Source organism: Prunus persica, chromosome G3 (assembly GCF_000346465.2).
Source record: "Prunus persica cultivar Lovell chromosome G3, Prunus_persica_NCBIv2, whole genome shotgun sequence".
Taxonomy (NCBI): Eukaryota; Viridiplantae; Streptophyta; class Magnoliopsida; order Rosales; family Rosaceae; genus Prunus; species Prunus persica.
In genome coordinates, this window is record NC_034011.1 from 3,912,983 (window position 1) to 3,936,746 (window position 23,764).

Here is a 23,764-nt window from a genome sequence, read left to right on the forward strand (position 1 = left end):
CCCCCAAACCAATTGGCTTTGGAGTGGAACCTCAACTTCCTTCATGGTATCAGAGCAAGGCTTCACGTGTTGGGCCCAACGGCCACACGTGCTCCCACGTCACCCAATATGTGTTGTCCACGTGTTAGGCTTGAAAGTTCGCCACACGTGCGGGGGCGTGTTGAGAGTGTTTGTCCCACATTGAAATGTTAAGGGACCTAGCTTGGGTTTATAAGGAGTTGAGCTACTCCCCCCATTGCCAACAAACAAAACTGAAGAAACTATTTCCTTTAACATTCAATCACTGCATGTTATATGTAAAACCTAAAATTTCTGATTTTGGTCCTCAAGTATGGAAAATGAATCTATCCAACTGCAGCTCTGCCTCAAGGTGGAAACAGTTTATTCGGGGTAATGACAGAGCTTAAATGTCTATTGCCAATAAGGCTTTGAATGCTCAAGGTTTTGGGCGATGAACACATATTATTGAGCAATACAGATGTCTTGATAATTAAATACATTTACTAGAGAGGTAACGGAGCTTAGTAAAATCAATTGCAACAATGGGAGTTAAATTAGAAGACCTTGCTAAGGGCATCCCTTCGCCTTGCACCTTGCTTTGAACCAAAACCAGCGGCAACCAGTACTTGACGCAATATTTATGTCCATGTTAAAGGGTTTAGCGATCTCTTCCAGAATTCCAGAGTGGGTTCTTGATTTTCAACCTGCCAAATCATTTGATAAATATGCTTAGTTATTGAGTACTTCCATTCAATTTTTTCATAAAAATATGAAAATAACAGTTGATTTAAGAGATGAGCAAAAAAGTCTCCAATGTTTGACAACAGTAAGTTTCTCTAATCAACTATACCTCAAAAAGCAAGTGGATCTTCTAAAAGTGCATATGGATGGACTACTAATTGTCTGATTATGATTTTGTTCAGAAAATTTCTTGTTGCCTAAGCGTATCTATCGGACATTCTGGAAATGGACACCTTTTCTGCAGTCACACCAAACTTTTGATTATTAGCTGATATCCTCTTTCCTATATTCTTTAAATTTATCTGATATCTTATTGTTGGTGTATAGGTGTAGCTGCTGTGATGGAATTAGAATATGAAGGTTCTATTCTTGTTAGGAAGGCTGCCTTGGATCATAGTCCAAGTGTACAGCAGAGAATGTAATAGCATTTGCCACTTGTCATTATCTTATAGGGTAATGATTGAATGGCTAGATTTAGTGATGTAATAGGGAATATTTCCTCTCCCTAACGGTTTTGTCAGTGACATGATATATGCATGTTTTGGTGCTGAGCTGATTCACAGCTAGCATTCTTCTCCAAGCTCTCTCTCTCACACACATAGAAATCTGACCTCTCTTTACTCTAAAGCTCTCTACATTTTCATTGAAATACATTTACATGTTTTGATTGAATCTATATGCATGATAATGTTCTGCAAATGCTAACATGGCCTCAGAGCCAGGTTTGATCTTGTAATACTGGGCGTTTTTCTGTGCTAAGCTATTGAAGCTGCAGCTGAGCTTGAGTTCTGCAGATCTAAGTCTAACATGGCTGGATCAAGTGGTGGTGAGTTGAGAGCACCAATTTTCAATGGTGAGAACTACGATTTCTGGAGCATTAGGATGAAGACCATCTTCAAATCTCATGGACTGTGGGATTTTGTGATCAAAGGACTTGATGGTATGGATCTGAAAAAGTCAGATGAATCTGGTGATCAGAAAAAGGAGACAGAAGAATCAAGTGGGAAAGGCATGGTTGCTGAGGTACTCATGAAGGATGCCAAGGCCCTTGGATTGATTCAAAGAGCAGTTTCAGAGGAGATATTCCCACGAATATCTCATGAAGAGACATCAAAAGGTGCCTGGAGTATTCTGCAGCAAGAATTCCATGGAGATAAGCAGGTAAGGAGTGTTAAATTGCAAGGCCTTAGAAGGGAATTTGAATGTACAAGAATGAAGGATGATGAATCCTTAACTGTCTATGTTACTAAACTATTTGATTTAATTAATCAAATGAGAAGTTATGGGGAGGAATTGCCTAGGGAGAGAATTGTTCAAAAACTGCTTATTAGTCTGCCATCTACCTATGACTCTATCTGTTCAGTCATTGAACATTCTAGAGATCTAAATGAGATTGAGGTGCAGGAGGTTGTAGCCTCACTAAAGAGCTTTGAGTTGCGTTTAGATAGGCATTCTGAAAACAGAACAGAGAAGGCATTTGCTAGCCTTAGTGTAGATGCCAAACAGACCAAGACTGGAGAACAGAACAGCAAACAGAATAAAAATTGGAAATCCAAAGGCAAGAAGTGGGATAACAAGGCAAGTGAAGGCACTAAAACTCCCTGCAAGCACTGTGGTAAGCTACATTTTGGTGAATGTCGATTCAAGGGCAAGCCAAAGTGTTATAACTGTGATAAGCTTGGCCACATTGCAAAAGACTGCTACAGCAAGAAAACACCACAGCAGGTCAACTATGCTACTCAAGTGGAAGCTGCACCAACAATGTTCTATGCTAGCAATGCAAGTGGTGCTGGTGTAACAAGGGATGAAGAGATCTGGTATTTGGACAGTGGGTGTAGTAATCACATGACAGGAAAAGAGGATTTGTTGGTGGATATTGACAGAAAGGTGACTGCCAAGGTTGAAATGGGAACTGGACAGCTTGTAGAGGTAACTGGAAAAGGCACTATTGTGGTTGAAACCAAAGCAGGCAAGAGACATATCAAAGAAATAATGCTTGTACCTGGACTGAAAGAGAACTTACTCAGTGTAGGACAGATGATAGAGCATGGCTATTATTTGGTATTTGGTGATCACAAGGTGGAAATCTACAATGACAGCTCTCATACAAATCTGGTGGCAAAGGTTCAGATGAAAGGAAATAGAAGCTTTCCTTTGAAGTTGCAGGCTGAAATGCACTTTGCTTATAGAGCAGGTGTAGACCATTCCACTGACCTCTGGCATAGAAGATTTGGACATCTCAATATGAGTAGTCTGAAACTATTGAAAGAGCAAGATATGGTAGTAGGGCTGCCAGAAATTAAAGAAGTTAAAGAGGTGTGTGAGGGTTGTGTTCTAGGCAAGCAGAGTAGAGAAGCATTTCCAAGAGAAGCTATCTCTAGAGCATCAACTCCACTAGAACTTGTTCACAGTGACATCTGTGGTCCTATGCAGACAGTTACCAAAGCTGGAAATAGGTTCTTTCTCACTTTCATAGACGATTGCACAAGGATGTGTTGGGTCTATTTCTTAAGGCACAAGTCAGAAGCTCTATGTGTGTTTAAGAAGTTCAAAGCCACTGTGGAATTGCAAAGTGGTTACAAACTTAAACAATTGAGAAGTGACAGAGGAGGAGAGTACACTTCAGTGGAGTTTGAGAGGTTCTGTGACAATGCAGGCATTGAAAGGCAGCTCACAACCCCATACACACCACAGCAAAATGGTGTGGTAGAGAGGAAGAATAGAACTATAGTAGAAATGGCCAAGTGTTTGCTGTTGGAAAAGAAAATTCCTTTTGATTTCTGGGCAGAGGCAGTCAACATATCTGTGTACATTTTGAATAGATGTCCAACTAAAGCCTTGAGCAAAAAGACACCATTTGAGGCTTATGGTGGGAGGAAACCAGGAGTTAAGCATCTAAAGGTATTTGGTTCATTGTGTTATGCTCATGTACCAAAACAGCAAAGACAGAAGCTAGATTTGGCAAGCAAGAGGTGTATTTTTCTGGGGTATGGCAGCTGTGAAAAGGGATACAGGCTGTACAATATTGAAACTGAAAAGGTTATCATTTCAAGAGATGTGATATTTAGTGAGAATGAGTGTTGGGATTGGAATACAAAGAAGGAGACTAGTGTGAATATTCAGCTCACTGAAATCAGAGAAGAAGAACAAGGAGCAGAAGGGAGTTCTTATGAATTTGAAGAACAATTGGAAGTGAATGAGATGCCTAGCTTAAACACTGAAACCAGTGACCAAGAAAGGGAAGCAGGATCACAAGATGTTGATCATACTCCTCTCAAGTACAAGAGCATTGCAGAAATTTATGAAAAATGCAACATGTGCATTATAGAACCAGAAAGTTTTGAAGAGGCAGCAAATGATGACTCTTGGAAGAAAGCAATGGAAGCTGAAATCACCATGATTGAGAAGAACAATACATGGGAGCTTGTGAATAGACCTTTTGACAAACCAATCATTGGAGTCAAATGGATCTATAAGACTAAATTGAACCTAGATGGATCTGTGCAGAAGAATAAGGCTCGGCTGGTAGCAAAGGGATATTCTCAAAAGCCTGGAATTGACTTCAATGAGACCTTTGCACCAGTGGCTCGTCTTGATACTGTGAGAACCTTGGTGGCTGTTGCTGCACAGAGAAACTGGAATCTGTTTCAACTAGATGTAAAGTCTGCATTTCTTAATGGAGTGCTAAATGAAGAAGTTTATGTAGATCAACCATCTGGTTTTGTGATGCAAGGAAGTGAAGATAAAGTGTATAAGCTGAAAAAGGCTTTATATGGATTGAAACAAGCTCCAAGAGCTTGGTATGATGAGATAAATTCCTATTTCATCAAGACTGGTTTTTATAGAAGTCCAAGTGAAGCTACTTTGTACACAAAGATGTCTACAAGTGGTATTCTCATTGTGTCTCTATATGTAGATGATATTATCTACACAGGAAGCTCAAAAGAAATGATGGCTGCATTCAAGGATGATATGATGAGACAATATGAGATGACTGACCTAGGACTACTTCATCATTTCCTTGGTCTTGGGGTCCTACAAACTGATTCTTGCATCTTCCTTCACCAGAAGAAGTATGCAAAGACTTTACTTGACAAATTTGGACTTAAGGATTGCAAGTCTGTTGCAACACCTTTGGCAGTGAATGAAAAGTTGTCAAAAGTGGATGGAAGTGAACTAGCAGATGAGACATTGTATAGGCAAATGGTGGGGAGCTTGCTCTATCTGACTGCAACCAGACCAGATATCATGTTTGCAGCAAGCCTCTTGGCTAGATTCATGCATAATCCAACCAAGAAGCACATGGGAACAGCAAAAAGAGTGCTGAGATATGTTCAAGGCACCATAAACTATGGAATTGCCTATGACAAGGGAAAAAGAGCAGTGTTAATAGGCTATTGTGATAGTGATTGGAGTGGAAGTGAAGATGACATGAGGAGCACATCAGGCTATGCTTTCAACTTGGGGTCAGGTGCATTTTCTTGGGCTTCAATCAAGCAAAGTAGTGTTGCTCTGTCAACAGCAGAGGCTGAGTACATGAGTGCAGCAGAAGCTACTGCACAAGCTATGTGGCTGAGGTTTGTGTTATCTGATTTTGGAGAGGAACAGGTAGAACCAACTCAGTTGTTGTGTGACAACACTTCAGCTATTGCTATATCAAAGAATCCTGTTCATCATCACAAAACCAGACACATCAACCGCAGGTTTCACTTCATAAGAGATGCTCTACAAAATGGTGAGATTGATTTGCTATATTGCAAAACAGAAGTGCAGCTTGCTGACATTTTCACCAAGCCATTAGCAAGAGACAGATTTGAGTATTTGAGGAAGGCTCTAGGTGTTATTTCAGCACAACACCTAGAAGGGAGTGTTGGTGTATAGGTGTAGCTGCTGTGATGGAATTAGAATATGAAGGTTCTATTCTTGTTAGGAAGGCTGCCTTGGATCATAGTCCAAGTGTACAGCAGAGAATGTAATAGCATTTGCCACTTGTCATTATCTTATAGGGTAATGATTGAATGGCTAGATTTAGTGATGTAATAGGGAATATTTCCTCTCCCTAACGGTTTTGTCAGTGACATGATATATGCATGTTTTGGTGCTGAGCTGATTCACAGCTAGCATTCTTCTCCAAGCTCTCTCTCTCACACACATAGAAATCTGACCTCTCTTTACTCTAAAGCTCTCTACATTTTCATTGAAATACATTTACATGTTTTGATTGAATCTATATGCATGATAATGTTCTGCAAATGCTAACACTTATTGCTACTTTCAGTGGTATTTAACTTCCCTGTAACGAAACATGTCAACAGTCTTATAGATTGCATTCTCTTTGTTCTTAAGTTAAATGAACTGTAAATGTCTGTGATCTGCACGATTATATACTGTTTGTTCATAACTCACCGAGTGAGTAAATGCAAGAAAATTGCATGATTTGCTAAAATGAGGGATATGGATCCACAGCCAAGCTCGGCTTCAACATTAGATAGAAGAAGCTTCAGAAGGGCCACGTGAATTTTTCCAAGTAGCAAGGAATCCTAAAAAGGCATTTTACGAAACAAAGATGTTGAGCAAGTTTAAGACACAATAAATCTGATGTTGGATCAAAGATAAGATATAACCTTGTCCTGAAATGCTTGGGCAAACTCATCAACAGTGAAGGAGCCTATATCTACCATAACGGCATAAGTATAAAGGAAATGGTAAACCTGCCCAAGAAAGTCAACCCAGAATATATTTGAGTACGATAACTAACCAAAATGTAGCAATCTGAATTGATGACCCCCAGACGCATTTGTTAATAAACCCAACAAAATAAAATAAAATTGCAGCAATCTAGAGTGGTGCTTTAACGTTGCACATCTTTTCACTTCCCAGTTTCCGTAAGAAATCATAAAGTTGACAAGATAATAATAAATTCCAATACTCGGTATGAACTACACAAAAGAGAATTACAAGTAGATTCCAATATCAAATTTAGACCACATTCCATATATCTCAAGTACTTGATGTATGTTTTTCTTGAGTATATCATAGTTTGCAATTTTCTGTTCCGAGTTACCGGTTTTCATGCTCTACACAAGTTTGCAAAACCCATGTCAACAGGAAAATCTCTAGCATCAGGATTGGTTGCCCGCCAGACTGTCATCAAACCTTTTCCAACTCGGGTTTTTTTTTAAAATAATAAACAAAGTATAGCCCCTACGGTTTTTATTATTAAAAAAAATTAGTATAGCCGCGCGGCTATACGATTTTTGACACATGGCAAAATGGGCGCTAGGCGACAGGCAGGTTTCTCTTTAAAAATAATGTATATAAATAGAATATCTTCAAAGTATAGCCGGCCGGCTATACTTTGAACAAAGAATGTTTTATAAGTCCGGCCACGCGGGTATACCCTTAAAGTAGCATAATACTTTGATTAGTAGTTATGTTTTACTTATCGAATATTAAAGAAAAAAAAAGAAAAAAGAAAAAATGAATTACTATTTATTAAGTAATATAATTCGTGAAGTTAATTAAAAAATCTAATACTAATGATTCACTAAATAAATAATAATTAAAATGTAATTACTAATTTAACTAATTAAAAAGGCAAATATATTATTTAATTACTAAAAATAAAATTTTAAAAAATTAATTAACCTAAGTTTATATTTATTTTTTTTAAGAAGACCTCTCCTGACGAAATTTCGTCGACACAGGCCTACACGGGCAAAATTTGCTGAATTAGACTTCTCCTGACTAATTTTTTCGAGAGAAGTTTTTTTGTCGGGAGAAGTCTAATACCTGTGCCGACGAAATGTCGTTGGGAGAAGTGTTTACTTTTTTATTTTTAAATTTTTTTTTAAATTTTAGAAAATATAAAATTATTTCTTTACTTTTGGATTTTGGCCTACTTCTTTAATATAATATATGTAATTAAGCAATATGTTAGCCTTTTTTAATTACTTTAATTAGCAATTATATTTGAAACAACAAATAGAATAATGAAATCAAATACGGTGTTTGCTCCATTGGGACACAACTTGCTAAATCAAAGTCCTAGTACTAGGGCATTCATTTCTAACAAAATTTGTGTGTTTATCTGTGCGGCTATACAAGAATGATGATATGAATGTTCTCTGCGAATTTACAGGACAAATTTAATAAGACAAAAACATTACATGATATTTGAATTTTAAAAAATAATTAGTTAATTAATTAACTAATCGAGTTTAATTTAAATCACAAAGCCCAGCCTCCGTTGCAGCTACAACCTCCTCATGCTCTGCTGATGAAACCCCGGTCACCTATTTGGGCAACCCGGCAACAAAACACCCCTAGTTATTCCGTCACAGCGTTTTTTGGTTCACTGGGGGGTAAATGGTTATCATTGACCATTGCGTGACTCTTATGACTCCCCCTCCCTCCCTAGCCAAAAACAAAATGGAAAATAATATTTATAACAACACATTTTCTTCTGGTAAAAAGAAAAAGAAAAATACTTTTATTTACTAATCATTAATAAATTATTAATGTCTAATTATCAATTCCACATCAATCCCAAATTTTCCACAAGGCAAGACAGATTGACATGGACAGGTACGTCCACGACGACCGAGTCAAAGTCAATGCTCAATATTTAAGCAGAAAACAGAACTGTGTTTTCTCAATTTTGTTTTCATAGTAATTATAAAAATGTTGGTGCTTGCTTAGTTTTGACATTTTTTAGAGGTGGAAAATGTTATGCCCAATTTCTCCCGCTCTTGGGCAACAAAGATGAATTTTCATAGAAATTTCTCATCCTAAACCCCTACACTCAATCCAGTCCAATAATAGTTGTATCAAAGCACTTTAAAATCCCAACAATGGTATCAGAGCTGAGCACATAAATTCCAACAATTTGTATCAGAACTTTGTTCGATCATTTTGGGCGTAAGGGCTGATTCTAATCCTTTATCATAGAGGGGCGCTATTCGATCAACCTTCGGCGTAAGGGCTAGAAAGTTTGATGAAATCATCCTGAACTATACTATGGGACATTTGATGAAGGACAAATAATTTCAGGGCCGATTCTTACATTTTGGTGGCCCTAGTGCCAAACATTAAATGAGGCTCTTAGTAAACAAGAAATTATTTTTATTTTGCTCATTCAGTTAATGCTAACAACCTTCTATATATATGTCATTATTTTTCACTCAAAACAATATTTTTAATTATTAAAAAAAATTAAGTAGTTCCAAATTTACCATGGCAGAAACTAAAGCGTCAAAAGGCCTTTGAATTTTTCACTTTCTTGCTGTTGCATCTGCCATTTTTTGTTGTGGCAGCAAACACTGCGCGCTGCCAAAGCCACCCATTTCCCACCCCCTCCCTGCCCAAAATCTCTACATATATACCCTTTGGTTTCCCAAATCAAGAAGTGTTTTTCACTTTTTATTTATTTTTAACAAAACTAAGAGAGAACAAGAGAGAAATAAGAAAGAAAGTGGAAGGGGAAAGAGAGACGGAGAGAAATAAGAGAGAACAAGAGAAGAAAAAATAAAGAGGAAAGAGATGGAAAGAATCGGAAAGGGGAGAGGAGAGGAAGAAAATCAGTGAGAGAAAAAGGAAGAAGGGAAGACCAAAGATAAATGAGAAACATAAAAAAAAAAAAAATTTGGGCGGCAGAGGCATGGAGATGTGATGGGCAAAATGCTTTGGGTAGAGCAAATGGCAAAAACAAAGAAGTAAAATAATCATGCTAACCCACCAAACCCACACGACCACTTCGGGAGCAAATTGCAAAAACAAAGAAGTAAAATACATATATATAAAATTTTGGGGCCCCTTTAATTGGAGGTCCATGACCGTCGCCCACCATGCCCATGCATCAGAGCCGGCCCTGACTAATTTGAAGGTTTTCCATTGGAGTGAGTTAGTTGAGGAGTAGCGTGACATCTTATTTAGAGTTAAAACAATGATTAAAAACAAGCATTGGCTTAAATTATATAGAAAAGTCTTTAATTTTAGACCTCGATGGATGTGGTTTCAAATACCATACACATGGGTTACTGGGCAGGTTAATGTGATTTCAAATCCAAATTTCCACACAATTGTGTATGTAAATTGGTCATCAATCATCACCATATAATATGATACGATGATGTTTCTGACATGGGCGGTTACGCGCAAGAGGCCTACAGGACGACCAAGTCATGCATGTGATGTAACTTTGTATATTAATGAACTCTGACTTGTCAGTAGCTTCCACGCTGGTGGGAGAAAATTAATTCTAGCTACTATAATAACCAAAGGAAATTACAAGCAAATAAACTAAACTAAACTAACAGAACTTAAAAAATGGACTTTGAGAAGTGTATGATGACTTTCTAAGTTGCCGATCGATAATTGGATGACGAACATGAGATAAAAGCGTAGGCTTGACTTATAGACTAGAGTTAAGCCACATCCGACATAACAACATGATCCACTAGGGCAATGTTACTTCTATATATATATATATATATATATATTGTAAAAGGGATATGCATTGAACACAAAAACCTTACTTAAATTTGTGTGTTTACTTCCCTTTTAGTGATCATGTCGTGGACATTCAAGCACATCCTCTTTCTGCTTGCTGGTTTCGCTCTTAATCTGATGCTGCTTGTTCATTCCCAAGATGGTCAATCAGGTAAATATATCAGCAGCAAGAAAAAATGAATCGTTAATTTTGGTAGCATAGTATATAGCTAAGATATATACCTCTCTTTTTTACATATATGTGTTTATATATCTCAGGGTTCATTAGCATAGATTGCGGCCTCCAGACAGATTCAGGTTATTCTGAAAAGAGAACTGGCATTAACTACATTTCTGACGCAACCTTCATAGACACCGGTGAAAGTAAATTCACATTGCCTAGTCAAAGAGATGACTATCAACAGCCATACTGGTCTGTTAGGAGCTTCCCCGAAGGAGCCAGGAATTGCTACAAGATAAATGTTACACGCGGCAACAAATATTTGATCCGAGCAAGTTTCGTATATGGGAATTATGATGGCCAAGATAAGATACCAGAATTTGAACTGCACCTTGGACCTAATTTGTGGGATACGGTTAGGTTTGAAAATGCCTCCGATGCAGACACAGACAAAGAGCTCATATATGTCCCACTCCGAAACTATATACATGTTTGTTTGGTGAACACAGGCTCTGGGGTTCCATTTATATCTGCTCTAGAACTCAGGCCTTTACCTAATGCATCTTATGAAACGAAAACGGGGTCATTGGCATTTGTCTCCCGATATGACACGGGCCAAAGTCCTAATACGCTAACTAGGTGAGTCTTCTCCTAGTTAGCTATGAGTTCCCCCATATATGTGTGCGTGTGTGTTTGCAATCATTGAGACTTTTAATTGTTATTATATTCTGATGGTACTTTGGCTTTGATTAGGTATCCAGTCGATATTCTTGACCGATTCTGGGGTGCCTATAATGACCTCAATGATTGGACACAATTAAACACCTCATCCACCATCGACTCCGAATCTGACCAACTGTACCAACTTCCATCTGTTGTTATGAGTACTGCTTCAACGCCAAAAAATCCAAGTGATTCCTTGAGTATTATTCTCTCGTTGCCAGACAAAGATGCTGAATATTACAGTTACCTACACTTCGCAGAAGTTGAAAGCCTCCAACTTAACCAATCTAGATTGCAATACGTTTATAGGGACGGAGGCCACCATTATGGGCCATTTGCTCCTCAATACTTGTCAACAAATACCATTTACAGCACTAACGCTTGGAGCACTGGTGGAGACGATGTTACTTTTTCAATTACCAGGGCTGAGAACTCTACCCTTCCACCTATCCTCAATGCTATCGAGATTTATATGGTTAAACAGTTCGTAGAAGCAGAAACAAACCAAGAAGATGGTAACCACTAACTAATTAATTCTTCCTTACACAAGTGGCTTCCTTCGTTTAGTACCTTACCAGTATGGAAGTGTACATATGAATTTTTCTGATGAAATCTTCTGTTTGAGTGTGAAAATATTAGTTGACGCAATCGCATCGATCAAGTCAACTTATAATATTAAAAGAAATTGGCAAGGAGATCCATGTGCCCCTCAAGATTACGTTTGGCAAGGAGTAAAGTGTAACTATCAAGAATTTGAGTTACCAAGAATCATATCCTTGTAAGTATATGTGACTTCAAACAAACTTCTTCTGATATTTGAGTTAATTCTACCTCATGTGTTCACTAGTGAAGTTACAAAACATACAATCAGGAACTTGTCCTCGAGTAGCTTAACAGGGGAGATAGCTGCTTCTATATCCAATCTCACAATGATACAGTCTTTGTAAGTGGTCTTACTGCATTTGCTAATGTAATGAGAAGGTAGGCAATTCCGTGTAATGTAAATGAATTGAGCTGCCCATGATTTCAGGGATCTATCAAACAACAACTTAACAGGACCAATTCCAGAATTTTTGTCAAAATTCCAGCATTTGACTGTCCTGTAAGTTATTTGGTTATGTGCCTAAAGTACCGTAAATGCTTAATTTGTTATAAAGCACCGTGATAGATTTTATCTTTTGCAGAAACTTGGAGAAAAACAAGTTCACAGGCTCGGTTCCAGTAGGACTGATTGAAAGAAAGAATAATGGTTTACTATCACTAAGGTATGCTTTTTTTAAACAGAGAGTTATGACTTAAAACATTCTACGTACAGAGGAAATTAAAATCGGCAATTATAATTTATCAAAATCTAACTACAGTTGCCATCAACCATTTTATTTCAGTTTGTGCGAAAATCCAAATCTTTCCGGACATGATTCTTGCAAATTAAAGAAGCAGCAAAATTTGGTTATTCCCGTAGTAGTGCCAATTGCTGGCATCCTCTTCTTAGTTGTAGCAGCTATCTGGTGGTGGTGGAGCCTCAAAAGTAAAAGGCAACATGGTAAGACTTCCAATATTTTGGAGATAACTGATGAAGACTTGAGGGTTTTGATTGTACAAGACACATGCTCATTAGACTTCTTATTGTTCTTAGGAGATGTCATAGATGCAAAACCCAGCCCTCAGTATGGGTCATTAGAATCAACAAAGCGACAGTTTACGTATTCTGAGATACTAATGATGACCAACAACTTCGAGAGGGTCCTTGGCAAAGGTGGATTTGGAACAGTTTATCATGGCTACATGGAACATACTCAAGTAGCTATAAAGATGCTTTCACCATCATCTGTTCAAGGGTTCCAGCAATTTCATGCAGAGGCATGTTCGTCAAATTACATAAACTAACACAATGTCTTGAGCTCAGTCATATGTTAACATGTGTTTATTTGTGCCTTAAATTACAGGTTTCTCTTCTTATGAGAGTTCATCATAAAAACTTGACAAGCCTTGTCGGATATTGCAATGATGAAACCAACGTAGGGCTTGTCTACGAGTATATGGCCAATGGAAACTTATTAGATCATCTTTCAGGTTTGGCTGCAATTGAACTTAAGTAGTACTTCCAAATATCATGCCCCACCATATGATTGGGGCTCCATTGTAAGTTAAGACAGAAAGAAACAAGGCTTATGCTCCTCTATTCTTCATATGGATGCAGATAGCATATCAAGTATCTTGACTTGGGAAGATAGACTTCGAATAGCAACAGATGCTGCACAAGGTCTGCAACTAATAAAATGATTTTCATGATCTGTTTTATCAAGCATCTGTTTTATTTTGTTTAAATTTTTGTGTGAGCGATGTATGAATTTTAAAATGCAGGGTTGGAGTATCTGCACTGTGGTTGTAAGCCACCGATAATGCACAGGGATGTAAAATCAACAAACATCTTGCTGAATGAAAATTTCCAAGCTAAAATATCTGATTTTGGCCTATCCAGAAAACTCCTTACTCATGATGGAACTCATGCATCCAGCCTTCTTGCTGGCACTCCTGGCTACCTTGATCCTGAGTAAGTATTTCACGCTTAATTTTCCCATGATCACCTTTAGTAGTACTTAAATTCACTACATGTTAGTATACAAATTAAATAAAACTGCTGGAAGAATTAGGAAAGAACAAACAAGTGGACATTTAGCAAAGTCTTTTGCATCAGAAGATATGATCTGAATTGCATATATGGTTGGCTTGCAGGTTCTACCTATCAAACAGGTTAAATGAGAAAAGTGACGTTTATAGCTTTGGGGTTGTGTTGTTGGAGATTATCACATGTAGACCGGTTATAACGAGGACACATGAGAGAATTCACATTAGTCAATGGGTTGGTTTCATGCTAGCAAATGGTGACATTAACAGCATTGTCGATCCGAGGTTGGAGGGAAATTTCAATACCAACTCCGTCTGGAAAGCTGTGGAAATAGCAATGGCATGTGTATCCACAAATGCAATCAAAAGGCCTAGCATGAGTCAGGTGGTGGTGGATTTGAAGGAGTGTTTGGCAACAGAGTATGCTCGAACAAAACATAGCCGTGTAGGTCAATTTGAAAATCCCAATGGGTTAATGCCTGACAATTCGATCGCTAGGCTAACCCCCTCTGTCAGGTAGTACTAGTACTAGTACATGATGCTGCGTTGTTGTAGCTTATCCAGTTATATATTAGTACCATGAAAAGAAGCATGAATTTAGGCTCTTGTTTTGGCTCTGTTCTAGACTTCTAGTGTTGATTTAAGTTTCTTCTCATCACTGATGTTAGGCTTCAGCTTCCCAAGTTTGTAATCTTTCATTTTTCTTGCATGTTGTTAAAAGTCCACATGAATTTGGGATTTGGCCTCTTCTTTTAGGTCTGTTCTTGTATTAAACTTAAGGTCATATTACCATATATATACTAGTCTCCAAAGTTTGTAGTTTCAATTTTCTTGCTTTAATTTCTTTTGTGTTTTTTTCCCTGAGAAAGTTCAACGGTGCGAGGGAAATTGACTTTATTAAAAACTAAAAAGATGTAGGGGACTTGATATCTGATGTGTCAATTACAACTATCCTCAATTAAGACTTTATGAATGTCCACAGGCACTTCTAACAGTCCTAACATTAACAGGCTTAACATTTCAGCACACATCACAGCAGCCTCCCCTGCAGTTACAGCCTCTTCATGCGATGAAATGCAACTTCCTTTCTTTGTTCATGACCTTTGAATTGGCTGTACCCTCCAAGCTACTAACCAATCAATGGCTAAATATTTAAGCAGAGAACACAAAATGTCTTCGTCAAAATTTGCCGGATTAGACTTCTCCTGACGAAATTTTGTCGGCAGAAGTTTTTTCGTAAGGAGAAGTGTTTACTTATTTTATTTTATTTTATTTATAAATTTGTTTAAATTTTAGAAAATATAAAATTATTTCTTTACTTTTGGATTTTGGCCTACTTCTTTAATTTAATATATGTAATTAAGCAATATGTTAGCCTTTTTAAATTACTTTAATTACCAATTATATTTGAAACAACAAATAGAATAATGAAATTAAATATGGTGTTTGCTCCACTAGGATACAACTTGCTAAATCAAAGTCCTAGCACTAGGGCATTCATTTCTAGTGAAATTTGTGTGTTTATATCTGTGCGGCTATACAAGAATGATTAAGTGGCCACTGGAAATTTGCAACACCATATATTTTCTGCAGGTACAATACTCTTATATATTAATATTAACTATAAATATCAATTTATCCAATAATGTTTTTCTGATTATATTACCGCACAAGACGGCTCAAGAAAAAGAGTGATGTATACAACTTCGGGATAGTGTTGCTAGAGCTAATCCCCGGCAGGCCAGCAATAATAATAAAAGAAGAAGAAGATGAATGCATTGACTTATCTGATTGGGCGAAAACTAAACTTCACACAGAGAATATTGATATAGAAAGCATAGTGGATTCAAGGATACAGGGGACCTACACCAAGCCTTCTGCTCATAAAGCTACTGAAGTTGCCATTGAATGTGTGCGTGAAAAAGCCATCCAAAGGCCATAAATAATTTCTGTGTATGACGAATTGAAGGTATGTTTGGAAATTCAGATGTTTTCTGAAAAAATGAAGTTTCCTTGGAGCAACGGTAACGGGTCAAGTAGCTCAATTTCTTAGATGCACGACATTTCCTAGGAGCAATGGTAACGCGTCATGAGATCTACTTGTTTTTATATGAGAAAACCCATGGACTTAGGCTTGATCGCTTATCAACTTCTTAGATGCACGAAACTTGCTTCCTCGTTTCACCAAAAGTTCTGTCCTCGTTTTAACAAGACGTGCCCTACGTGTTTGTTTTTAAGGTTGTAGTTGACAACCTTACGTTCTTATTTTATAATGGGGTGTGGAAATTTTAATTTGGTCAAGTCAATAACAAAGGAATCGTTGATGTAGTTTAATATCAAGTTTCCAACGATTATGAGTTGTGAGTGATTAGTTTGCCAATGATTGTGTGTTATGTTATGTTTTTTATATTATTAATTTTTTATACATCACTTGAATATTAAAGTCAACTACATTGGGTTTTGTCAAATAACCGACCGTCTTTATTTAAATTTTTTAAAAAAATGTATTATTCTTTTTCTATCAGTCTTTGAATTTAAAACATTTTTCAATGAAGAAAATAAGGGACACTGCTGGACTAAGAACTAGTTAATAATAAATAAGAATGTGTGAATGTGAGTATTTATTGTCCTGCATTTTTCGGAATATATTGCATAAACAAATTCTTTAAAAATTTATACGGCATCTCTCGTTCAAATTAAGCCATAAATTTTAGAATTAGAGGCTACAGAAGGTGTTCCCACGTCTGCTAAACTTATGAAGTCAAACAACTCTTAGGAACGGCAGTCATCTACCTGGGTGCAACATGGATACTTATATATGCAATGGTATTCTTTGAAAACAATTGGGTCATGTTTCACAAGTACATACAGGATGGGGCTGATATTCAGGCAATTCCTCATTGCATTGCTTGGTGGTTTTCATCTTCTAGCGCTCCCAGTTCATGCCCAGACTCAAAAAGGTATGAACATATCCAATCACTAGTAAGAAAATAATGTTAAATTTTTATAAAGAACTTAGATTATTTTATTTTTTCATTAAAGTTGGATGTTAGATTGAACTTTGATTATATACCCTTAAATTAACTGAGTACACCCTACTACCAAACTATTTATTGAATTACTAATTTACCCTAATATAAAATGACAAAAAAACAAAATTAATGTGTATTCGGTTAATTTTAAGATTCGTTTAGCTTTTTTTTCTTCCTTGATATCCTCTGCCTAATGGTTTCCTGCAAGTTAAAGATATAATTAGAAAGAAAAGATGATTGTTGTTCTAAATTAATAGGATTATATCCATCCTCAACAAAACCTCAAATAATTAATTGTGAAAATTTGAAAATGGTTGGTTTTTGATAAGTCAAAAGTAGATTTTTTGTTGTCTCCTATACTTGATTTACATAGTATTGTAAATTCATACATCAATTCGCTACGTGAGTCCATCAATGATGAGGCCCTACCATCAACAACTGAATACAAAATGCGTTTTGGAGTACAAGTTTCCATCTTGGACGAAAAACAACCCAATATTTTACATTGTTACTACTTTAGCTAAAAGAAATTTGAGATTTTTCGCACAAAATATTGGCTGATTTGAATTCGTTTCTTTAAATTTCAAAGGAGAACTATCAAAAGAAAAAAATTGGGTTCTGGGTACTTACTGTTGGCCGTTGCAGATTGTCAAAGACAGAGAGAGTGATAGCCTTGTTTAAGTGATACTAATTTACCCTAATATAAAATGAGCAAAAAGTATTAGGGTATAGCAGTGGTATTTTGGTAGTTAATTAGAGTGTACTTAGTTAATTTTACGTTTTGATTTGAATATTATGGTGTACTTAGATTATAGGGTGTACTCAGTTAATTTTAGGATTCGTTTAGCAGCACTGGAGTTTTAACCGCAATAATCCTTGTTTTATACCCGAATTTCATTAGTTCCTCCATTTCATTTTTTGTGGTTTATGTAGTCCTTTTGCTTTCATTAGTGTAGCAATTTCCTTTTTCCGTCTTCTGTTTACTTTTATTAATGTTAGGGGTATATCAAACATTTTACTTCTGGTATATATGGTAAATCAAATATTTCTCCACTCCACATTAGGTTAAAAAAAGGGGGAAATTGAATTGAAAAAAAAGATGAAATTTTACCCATCAATTAACGGCCAGATTGACGAAATGCTACGGAATGACGAAATTAACACCCGTGAGATATTAGCTAGAGGATGGTAGAAACCAAAAAACAAATTGAATGGTCAAAATGAAACGCATGTATTAATTGACTTGAATTCTAAATACCCATGGTCAATTTGCATTTTTTTAGCTAGGTAGACAAATCTTCTGTCTACTTACATATGTTAGCTTTGTCTCAGGCTTCATCAGCATAGACTGCGGCCTACCGGAAACCTCTGCATACAGTGAGCAAGAAACAGGCATTAACTTTGTTTCAGATGCTACTTTCATAGACACTGGTGAAACTAAGTTCATACAATCTAATGATTTGCTAACCCTAAACTATCAGCCCTATCGGTATCTGAGGACGTTCCCTCAAGGAATTAGGAACTGCTACAACATAAACGTCACATTTGGGACTGAATACTTGATTCGAGCAGGCTTCTATTATGGGAATTATGATGCCAAAAATAAGTTGCCAGAATTCCAACTTCATCTTGGACCTAATTTGTGGGACACAGTGAATTTCACGTTTTCGTGGGCTGACACAACCAAGGAGATGATATATGTCCCAGTGAAAAATTATATACAGCTTTGTCTGGTCAACACAAGCAAAGGGGTTCCATTTATATCCACAATAGAACTCAGACCTTTACCTGCCAAATCTTATGTTACACAAACGGGTTCCTTTTTGGGACTTTTCTCGCGGTATAACACCGGCCCGGTTAATTTTACAGCAGATGATATCAGGTGAGTCATCTAACAGTTTTGCAAGTGAGGACAAATAATGCATATATATATATTGAGAATATTCTTAGTCTCATAGGGCCTTGGACTTGCAGATCAAATGGTCGCAGGTTTGATTCCTATGACACATTGATAATGTGCATGCTTGTTAAAAACTCCATATCCCTTGTAGTTAATCGCTTGTATTCCCAAAAAAAAAAAAAAAAAAAAAGAACTAGCCTCTTGACATTCCAGTCAATTTAAAAATAAAATAAAAAAAGAAAAAAGATCGCACACCTAAAGTAGGATGGTTGGATTTTCTTATATGCCAAGATTATGTGAGCTAATTGTATACATATTAATTTAGGTATCCAAATGATATTCATGATCGCATCTGGAAGGCTGATTACCTTGGTGGTTGGGCAGAACTAAGTACCTCACCCAATCTGTTTACAGACTCCAATCAAAATTCTCTCGAAACACCACCTCTTGTCATGAGCACTGCTGCCACGCCCAAAAATGCAAGCGAGCCCTTGGATTTCTACTGGTTTTCTAACGATAACAGTACGGAATATTATATTTACATGCACTTTGCAGAAGTTTTGCAGCTCCAACCCAACCAGTCCAGAAAGTTCAACATCACTCGCAATGGGAAGGTCTTTTATGGGCCAATGGCTCCTGCGTATTTAAACACGACCACTATTTACGGAAGAGTTCGGCCAACCGGGTTTTTAGGACAATTTTTTTCTTTTTCAATCTTGAAGACTGAAAAATCTACCCTTCCACCCATTCTGAATGCGTACGAGGTTTATTCAGTGAACCAATTGTTAGAACAGGAAACAAGCCAAGCAGATTGTAAGTATTAATTCTTCCTCACCCTTTTGTTCCTAGAGTAATTATGGGAAGTTTATTGTGCCTGCGGGGAAATTTTAGTAAAAACAGGGTGTTGACAAGGTTATTGGCATGTGTACGTGAATGAATAGTTGAATTTGATCATTTATTTTTGGTTTATTGAATCTTGAAATTTTTAGTTGATGCAATCACAAACATCAAGTTGGCTTATCAAATTAAAAAGATCAACTGGCAAGGAGATCCATGCTCCCCTCAAGTTTACTCGTGGGACGGCCTCAAGTGTATCTATCCTACAAATGCGTCTGCAAGAATCATATCCTTGTAAGTATCTTCATAATTTTAATTATTTTAGTATAGTACTTGTTTTAGTGGTTAATTAAGTTACGGACCAATATGCAATTCAATCAGGAACTTGTCCTCAAGTGGATTAACAGGGGAGATAGATCCTTCTCTATCCAATCTCGCAATGATACAGACTTTGTAAGTATATATGTTTTTGTCAAATAACTTGTGGATTAAACTATGGACAAGATACATAATATGTATTTGAGTTTTTCGTTTTTGCAGGGATTTATCTAACAACAAGTTAACAGGACCAGTTCCAGATTTCTTGTCTCAATTGCAGAATTTAACCGTCTTGTAAGTTGTTTGGTTTAATCTGTATGGCATCTAAACTAAAAATTTCATAGTTAGAAGCATCTCGCATGATATATAGTGCTAAATTCACCTTTGCAGAAACTTAGAACAAAACCAACTCACAGGGCCAGTTCCGGCAGGACTCGTTGAAAGATGGAATGATGGTTTGCTATCGTTAAGGTGATCAACTCAACTCATATGTATGCATGAATGTATTTAAAACTTTAGCATATAATCCGCCATTTTTTCTGTTTATTTTCAAATGTCTTTCATTGTTGATCTAAAATGATCAGGTATTGCGTACAAACTTGATTGTTGGGAACCAGAACATCTGTTCCTATAATATTACTTGGGAACTTATTGGTTACTATAACTGATCAAAATCGAACAACCATTTTGATGTCAGTTTGTGCGAAAATCCAAATATCTCCGGAAATGTTTATTGCAACGACAACAAGAAAAAGAAGAAGAAGAAGAAGCATGGTTTCCTTATTCCGGTAGTTGTTTCAGTCGTTGGAGTTTCAGTCCTGTTACTAAGTGCAATAGCTATCTGGTGGTGGGGTTTTAGAAAGAAATCAAAACAACGTAAGACTTCCAAATATAAGTGAATGTCTTTTCTCTTTTCATGTTTTAAATATTGAAGAGTGCAGGTTTTGCATTGTATAAAATTCTCATTAAACTTGTAATGATCTTAGGAGATAATGTCTCAGAAGCACAACCGACCATTCAACTAGAGTCCACAAAGCGACAACTTACATGCTCTGAGATACTACAGATCACAAACAACTTTGAAAGGGTTCTTGGAAGAGGTGGATTTGGAACAGTTTATCATGGCTACGTAGGCGATACTCAAGTAGCTGTTAAGATGCTTTCGCCATCATCGGTCCAAGGGTTTCAACAATTTCATTCAGAGGCATGTTTGTCAAACAAACGAACTAATACCAAGTTTTTGAGACCAATTCTTTTTTACTAATTACATTTGGTTTTCGTGGCCACTTGATTAATTGCAGGTTAATCTTCTGACGAGAGTTCATCATAGAAACTTGACTAGCCTTGTTGGGTATTGCGAAGATGAAACAAAAATTGGGCTGGTCTACGAGTACATGGCCAATGGAAACTTACAAGAGTGCCTTTCAGGTTTAGCTTTCATTGAAATTATATCAGTAGCAAAACTCATCATTAAGTTCTTTGTACTTTCAAATTTTTGGGACAATCAATTACTTAGCGTTTTGAGAGGCTTTTAGTTTCTTGCATCACCACATGATTGCCTTTGTAAATTAAGACTTATTGGCTCTTCCGTTCTTTATGGTTGCAGATAGAAATATCTTGAGTTGGGAAGATAGACTTAGAATAGCAGTAGACGCCGCACAAGGTTAGAAACTTGATGATTTTCATAATCCTTTTGTAGCTCGCATCTGCTTTCTTCTTCTTCTTTTTTTGATAAGTTTTGTGTACTAATTTTGAAATTAAGGACTGGAGTATCTGCACTATGGTTGTAAGCCACCTATAATCCACAGGGATGTAAAATCAACAAACATCTTGCTGAGTGAAAACTTCCAAGCCAAACTATCCGATTTTGGCCTATCCAGAATCTTCCCTACCGATACTGGGACTCATATATCAACAGTTGTTGCTGGAACTCCTGGGTACCTTGACCCTGAGTAAGTATTTCTGGATTTTAGTTTAGCCATCACCTTTAATATGCAAATCATTAATGGATCACTATTATCAAAATTATATCAGTTAAACAAGGACAATGGAGAAAGGAAGCTTCAAAAAGATATTGATGCTCAAGAAAAATATTTTTATTGAAATGGAATTTTACATGGCTTTCTTGCTGCAGTTACTACGCGTCAAACAGGTTAAATGAGAAAAGTGATGTCTATAGCTTTGGGATTGTACTGTTGGAGATTATCACAAGTCGTCCTGTTTTTTCGAAAACACATGAGAAGATATACATCAGTGAATGGGTTGGCTTCATGCTTGCAAATGGAGACATTTATAGCATTCTTGATCCCAGGCTAGGAGGAAATTTCAATACTAACTCTGTCTGGAAAGCTGTTGAAATAGCAATGGCATGTGTATGTAAAGATTCCATCGAAAGGCCGATCATGAGCCAGGTAGTGGTGGAACTGAAGGAGTGTTTGGCAATGGAACTGGCAAGAACAAAGCAGAGCCATCAAACCGAATCTATAAATTCCATTGGGATAATGCCTAACAATTCCATTGCTATGCTACATCCCTCTGTTAGGTAGTAGTATTTATCGTGAGAAAATTACCATGTATTGCATTTTCCTCTTTGTAATAGATACCATAATATCTATGGATCGCAACTATTTCATAGTCACATAAACGGATCTTCTTGACAGAGGAGGCTGGCTGCATGTGAAGGATTTTGATTTATTCATCCTGAATTATATTGGGACATTTGATGAAAGGCATGAGCTAACTAACCAACAAATAGTTTGAAGCTTTGTCATCCGCCGTTGTAATCGTCGGAAGAAATATTATGTGATCACAAAAATAAACCATAAAATCTGTTAGTTACCAACACGTGGGCAACATATATTGGGTGACGTGGAGCTAAGTGTGTGATAGTGTGCATAGGTTAAAAACCATACTCCAACACCTCTAATATGTGTTCTGATCAATACCTAGTGTCAGTAAAAAGTTTTGGTTCAAATGCGAAATTCCTCAACCACAAAAGGCAAAATGATAAAACTTTTAACAAATTAATTTTTTGGTGCTTAGGATTGGATTGGATTGTTAGTGTAGTTGATGTAATATAAGTCATGATGTGTAAGTCTCATATCAAAGTAATACATACTACAATTATCACAGTTTGAAAATTAGGATTTCTTACTCACGTCATCCATGCTACTTGAGCTTAGCATATAGTTGATACGTACTTTTCTTTTTCTTTTGAGGACCTTTCCTATTGAGCTTAGCATATAGCATATATATATTCACACCTAACTCTTCAATGTCTTGTTGTATGCCTTGTTTTACAAGTCCACCTTACCTGTTCTCCCCTAAACCAACGTATTTTTTCTACTCAATTAAATCATGCACATGCACATGCAACATTTTTCTGATTCTAGGCCAACATAGACCTTGACTTGCTTCTCGCTGCGCTATACCAGTGATCAATGGGTCAAAGTCTGTAAATGGGGAAAAATCAAAATCATCGTCTCTGTTTTACAAAATCACTTTTTGACTCGCTACATTTGCAAAGTGAAAGTGGCTCTCTATTCTATCTCCTATCTTATAACCTTTCAAGCCCACTTGAATTGAAACTAAAGTGAAATTGTTATATATTTTCAGTTTAAAAAGATAATAAAAATCATGATTAACAAAAATAAATAATCTTGTTGGACTTGGATTCGGAGTACTTTTTTTCAGATCTTGAGCCTCAATATTTAGCATCAGTGCATTTGTGTGCATTTACTAAAATCTTGACCATTTGATTAATTTAATGATATTAATTAATCCACATTAGTATAGTTATAGTATCTTAAAAAATCAGATGATTTGTACCATATCACCCCTTCCACCTTCCCGCATCTCTAGTATCACAAACCCTCTTCCCAGACTCCTATGTTGCTATGGCTACCATCTCTTAAA

At 36.7% G+C, this 23,764-nt stretch overlaps 3 protein-coding genes across 3 annotated transcripts; all 3 read left to right on the forward strand.

The window, feature by feature from the left end:
• LOC18782798 (probable LRR receptor-like serine/threonine-protein kinase At1g05700) lies at window positions 10,312–12,782 on the forward strand. Its single transcript, XM_020559276.1, has 9 exons — window positions 10,312–10,402; window positions 10,510–11,050; window positions 11,165–11,428; window positions 11,522–11,649; window positions 11,774–11,912; window positions 12,165–12,236; window positions 12,319–12,399; window positions 12,520–12,721; window positions 12,771–12,782. The coding sequence occupies exons 1-9, from the start codon at window positions 10,312–10,314 to the stop codon at window positions 12,780–12,782; spliced, it is 1,530 nt and encodes a 509-aa protein (XP_020414865.1).
• On the forward strand, window positions 12,857–14,300 carry LOC109947820 (probable LRR receptor-like serine/threonine-protein kinase At1g51880). Its single transcript, XM_020558985.1, has 5 exons — window positions 12,857–12,964; window positions 13,081–13,232; window positions 13,339–13,397; window positions 13,499–13,688; window positions 13,871–14,300. Exons 1-5 carry the CDS (start codon window positions 12,857–12,859, stop codon window positions 14,280–14,282), a joined length of 921 nt encoding a protein of 306 aa, XP_020414574.1. The 3' UTR covers window positions 14,283–14,300.
• Window positions 16,635–22,552, forward strand: LOC18782938 (probable LRR receptor-like serine/threonine-protein kinase At1g51880). Its single transcript, XM_020559277.1, has 13 exons — window positions 16,635–16,722; window positions 18,127–18,676; window positions 19,020–19,507; window positions 19,684–19,825; window positions 19,913–19,984; window positions 20,072–20,143; window positions 20,240–20,320; window positions 20,547–20,725; window positions 20,836–21,053; window positions 21,151–21,280; window positions 21,453–21,512; window positions 21,612–21,801; window positions 21,984–22,552. The coding sequence occupies exons 1-13, from the start codon at window positions 16,635–16,637 to the stop codon at window positions 22,393–22,395; spliced, it is 2,682 nt and encodes an 893-aa protein (XP_020414866.1). The 3' UTR covers window positions 22,396–22,552.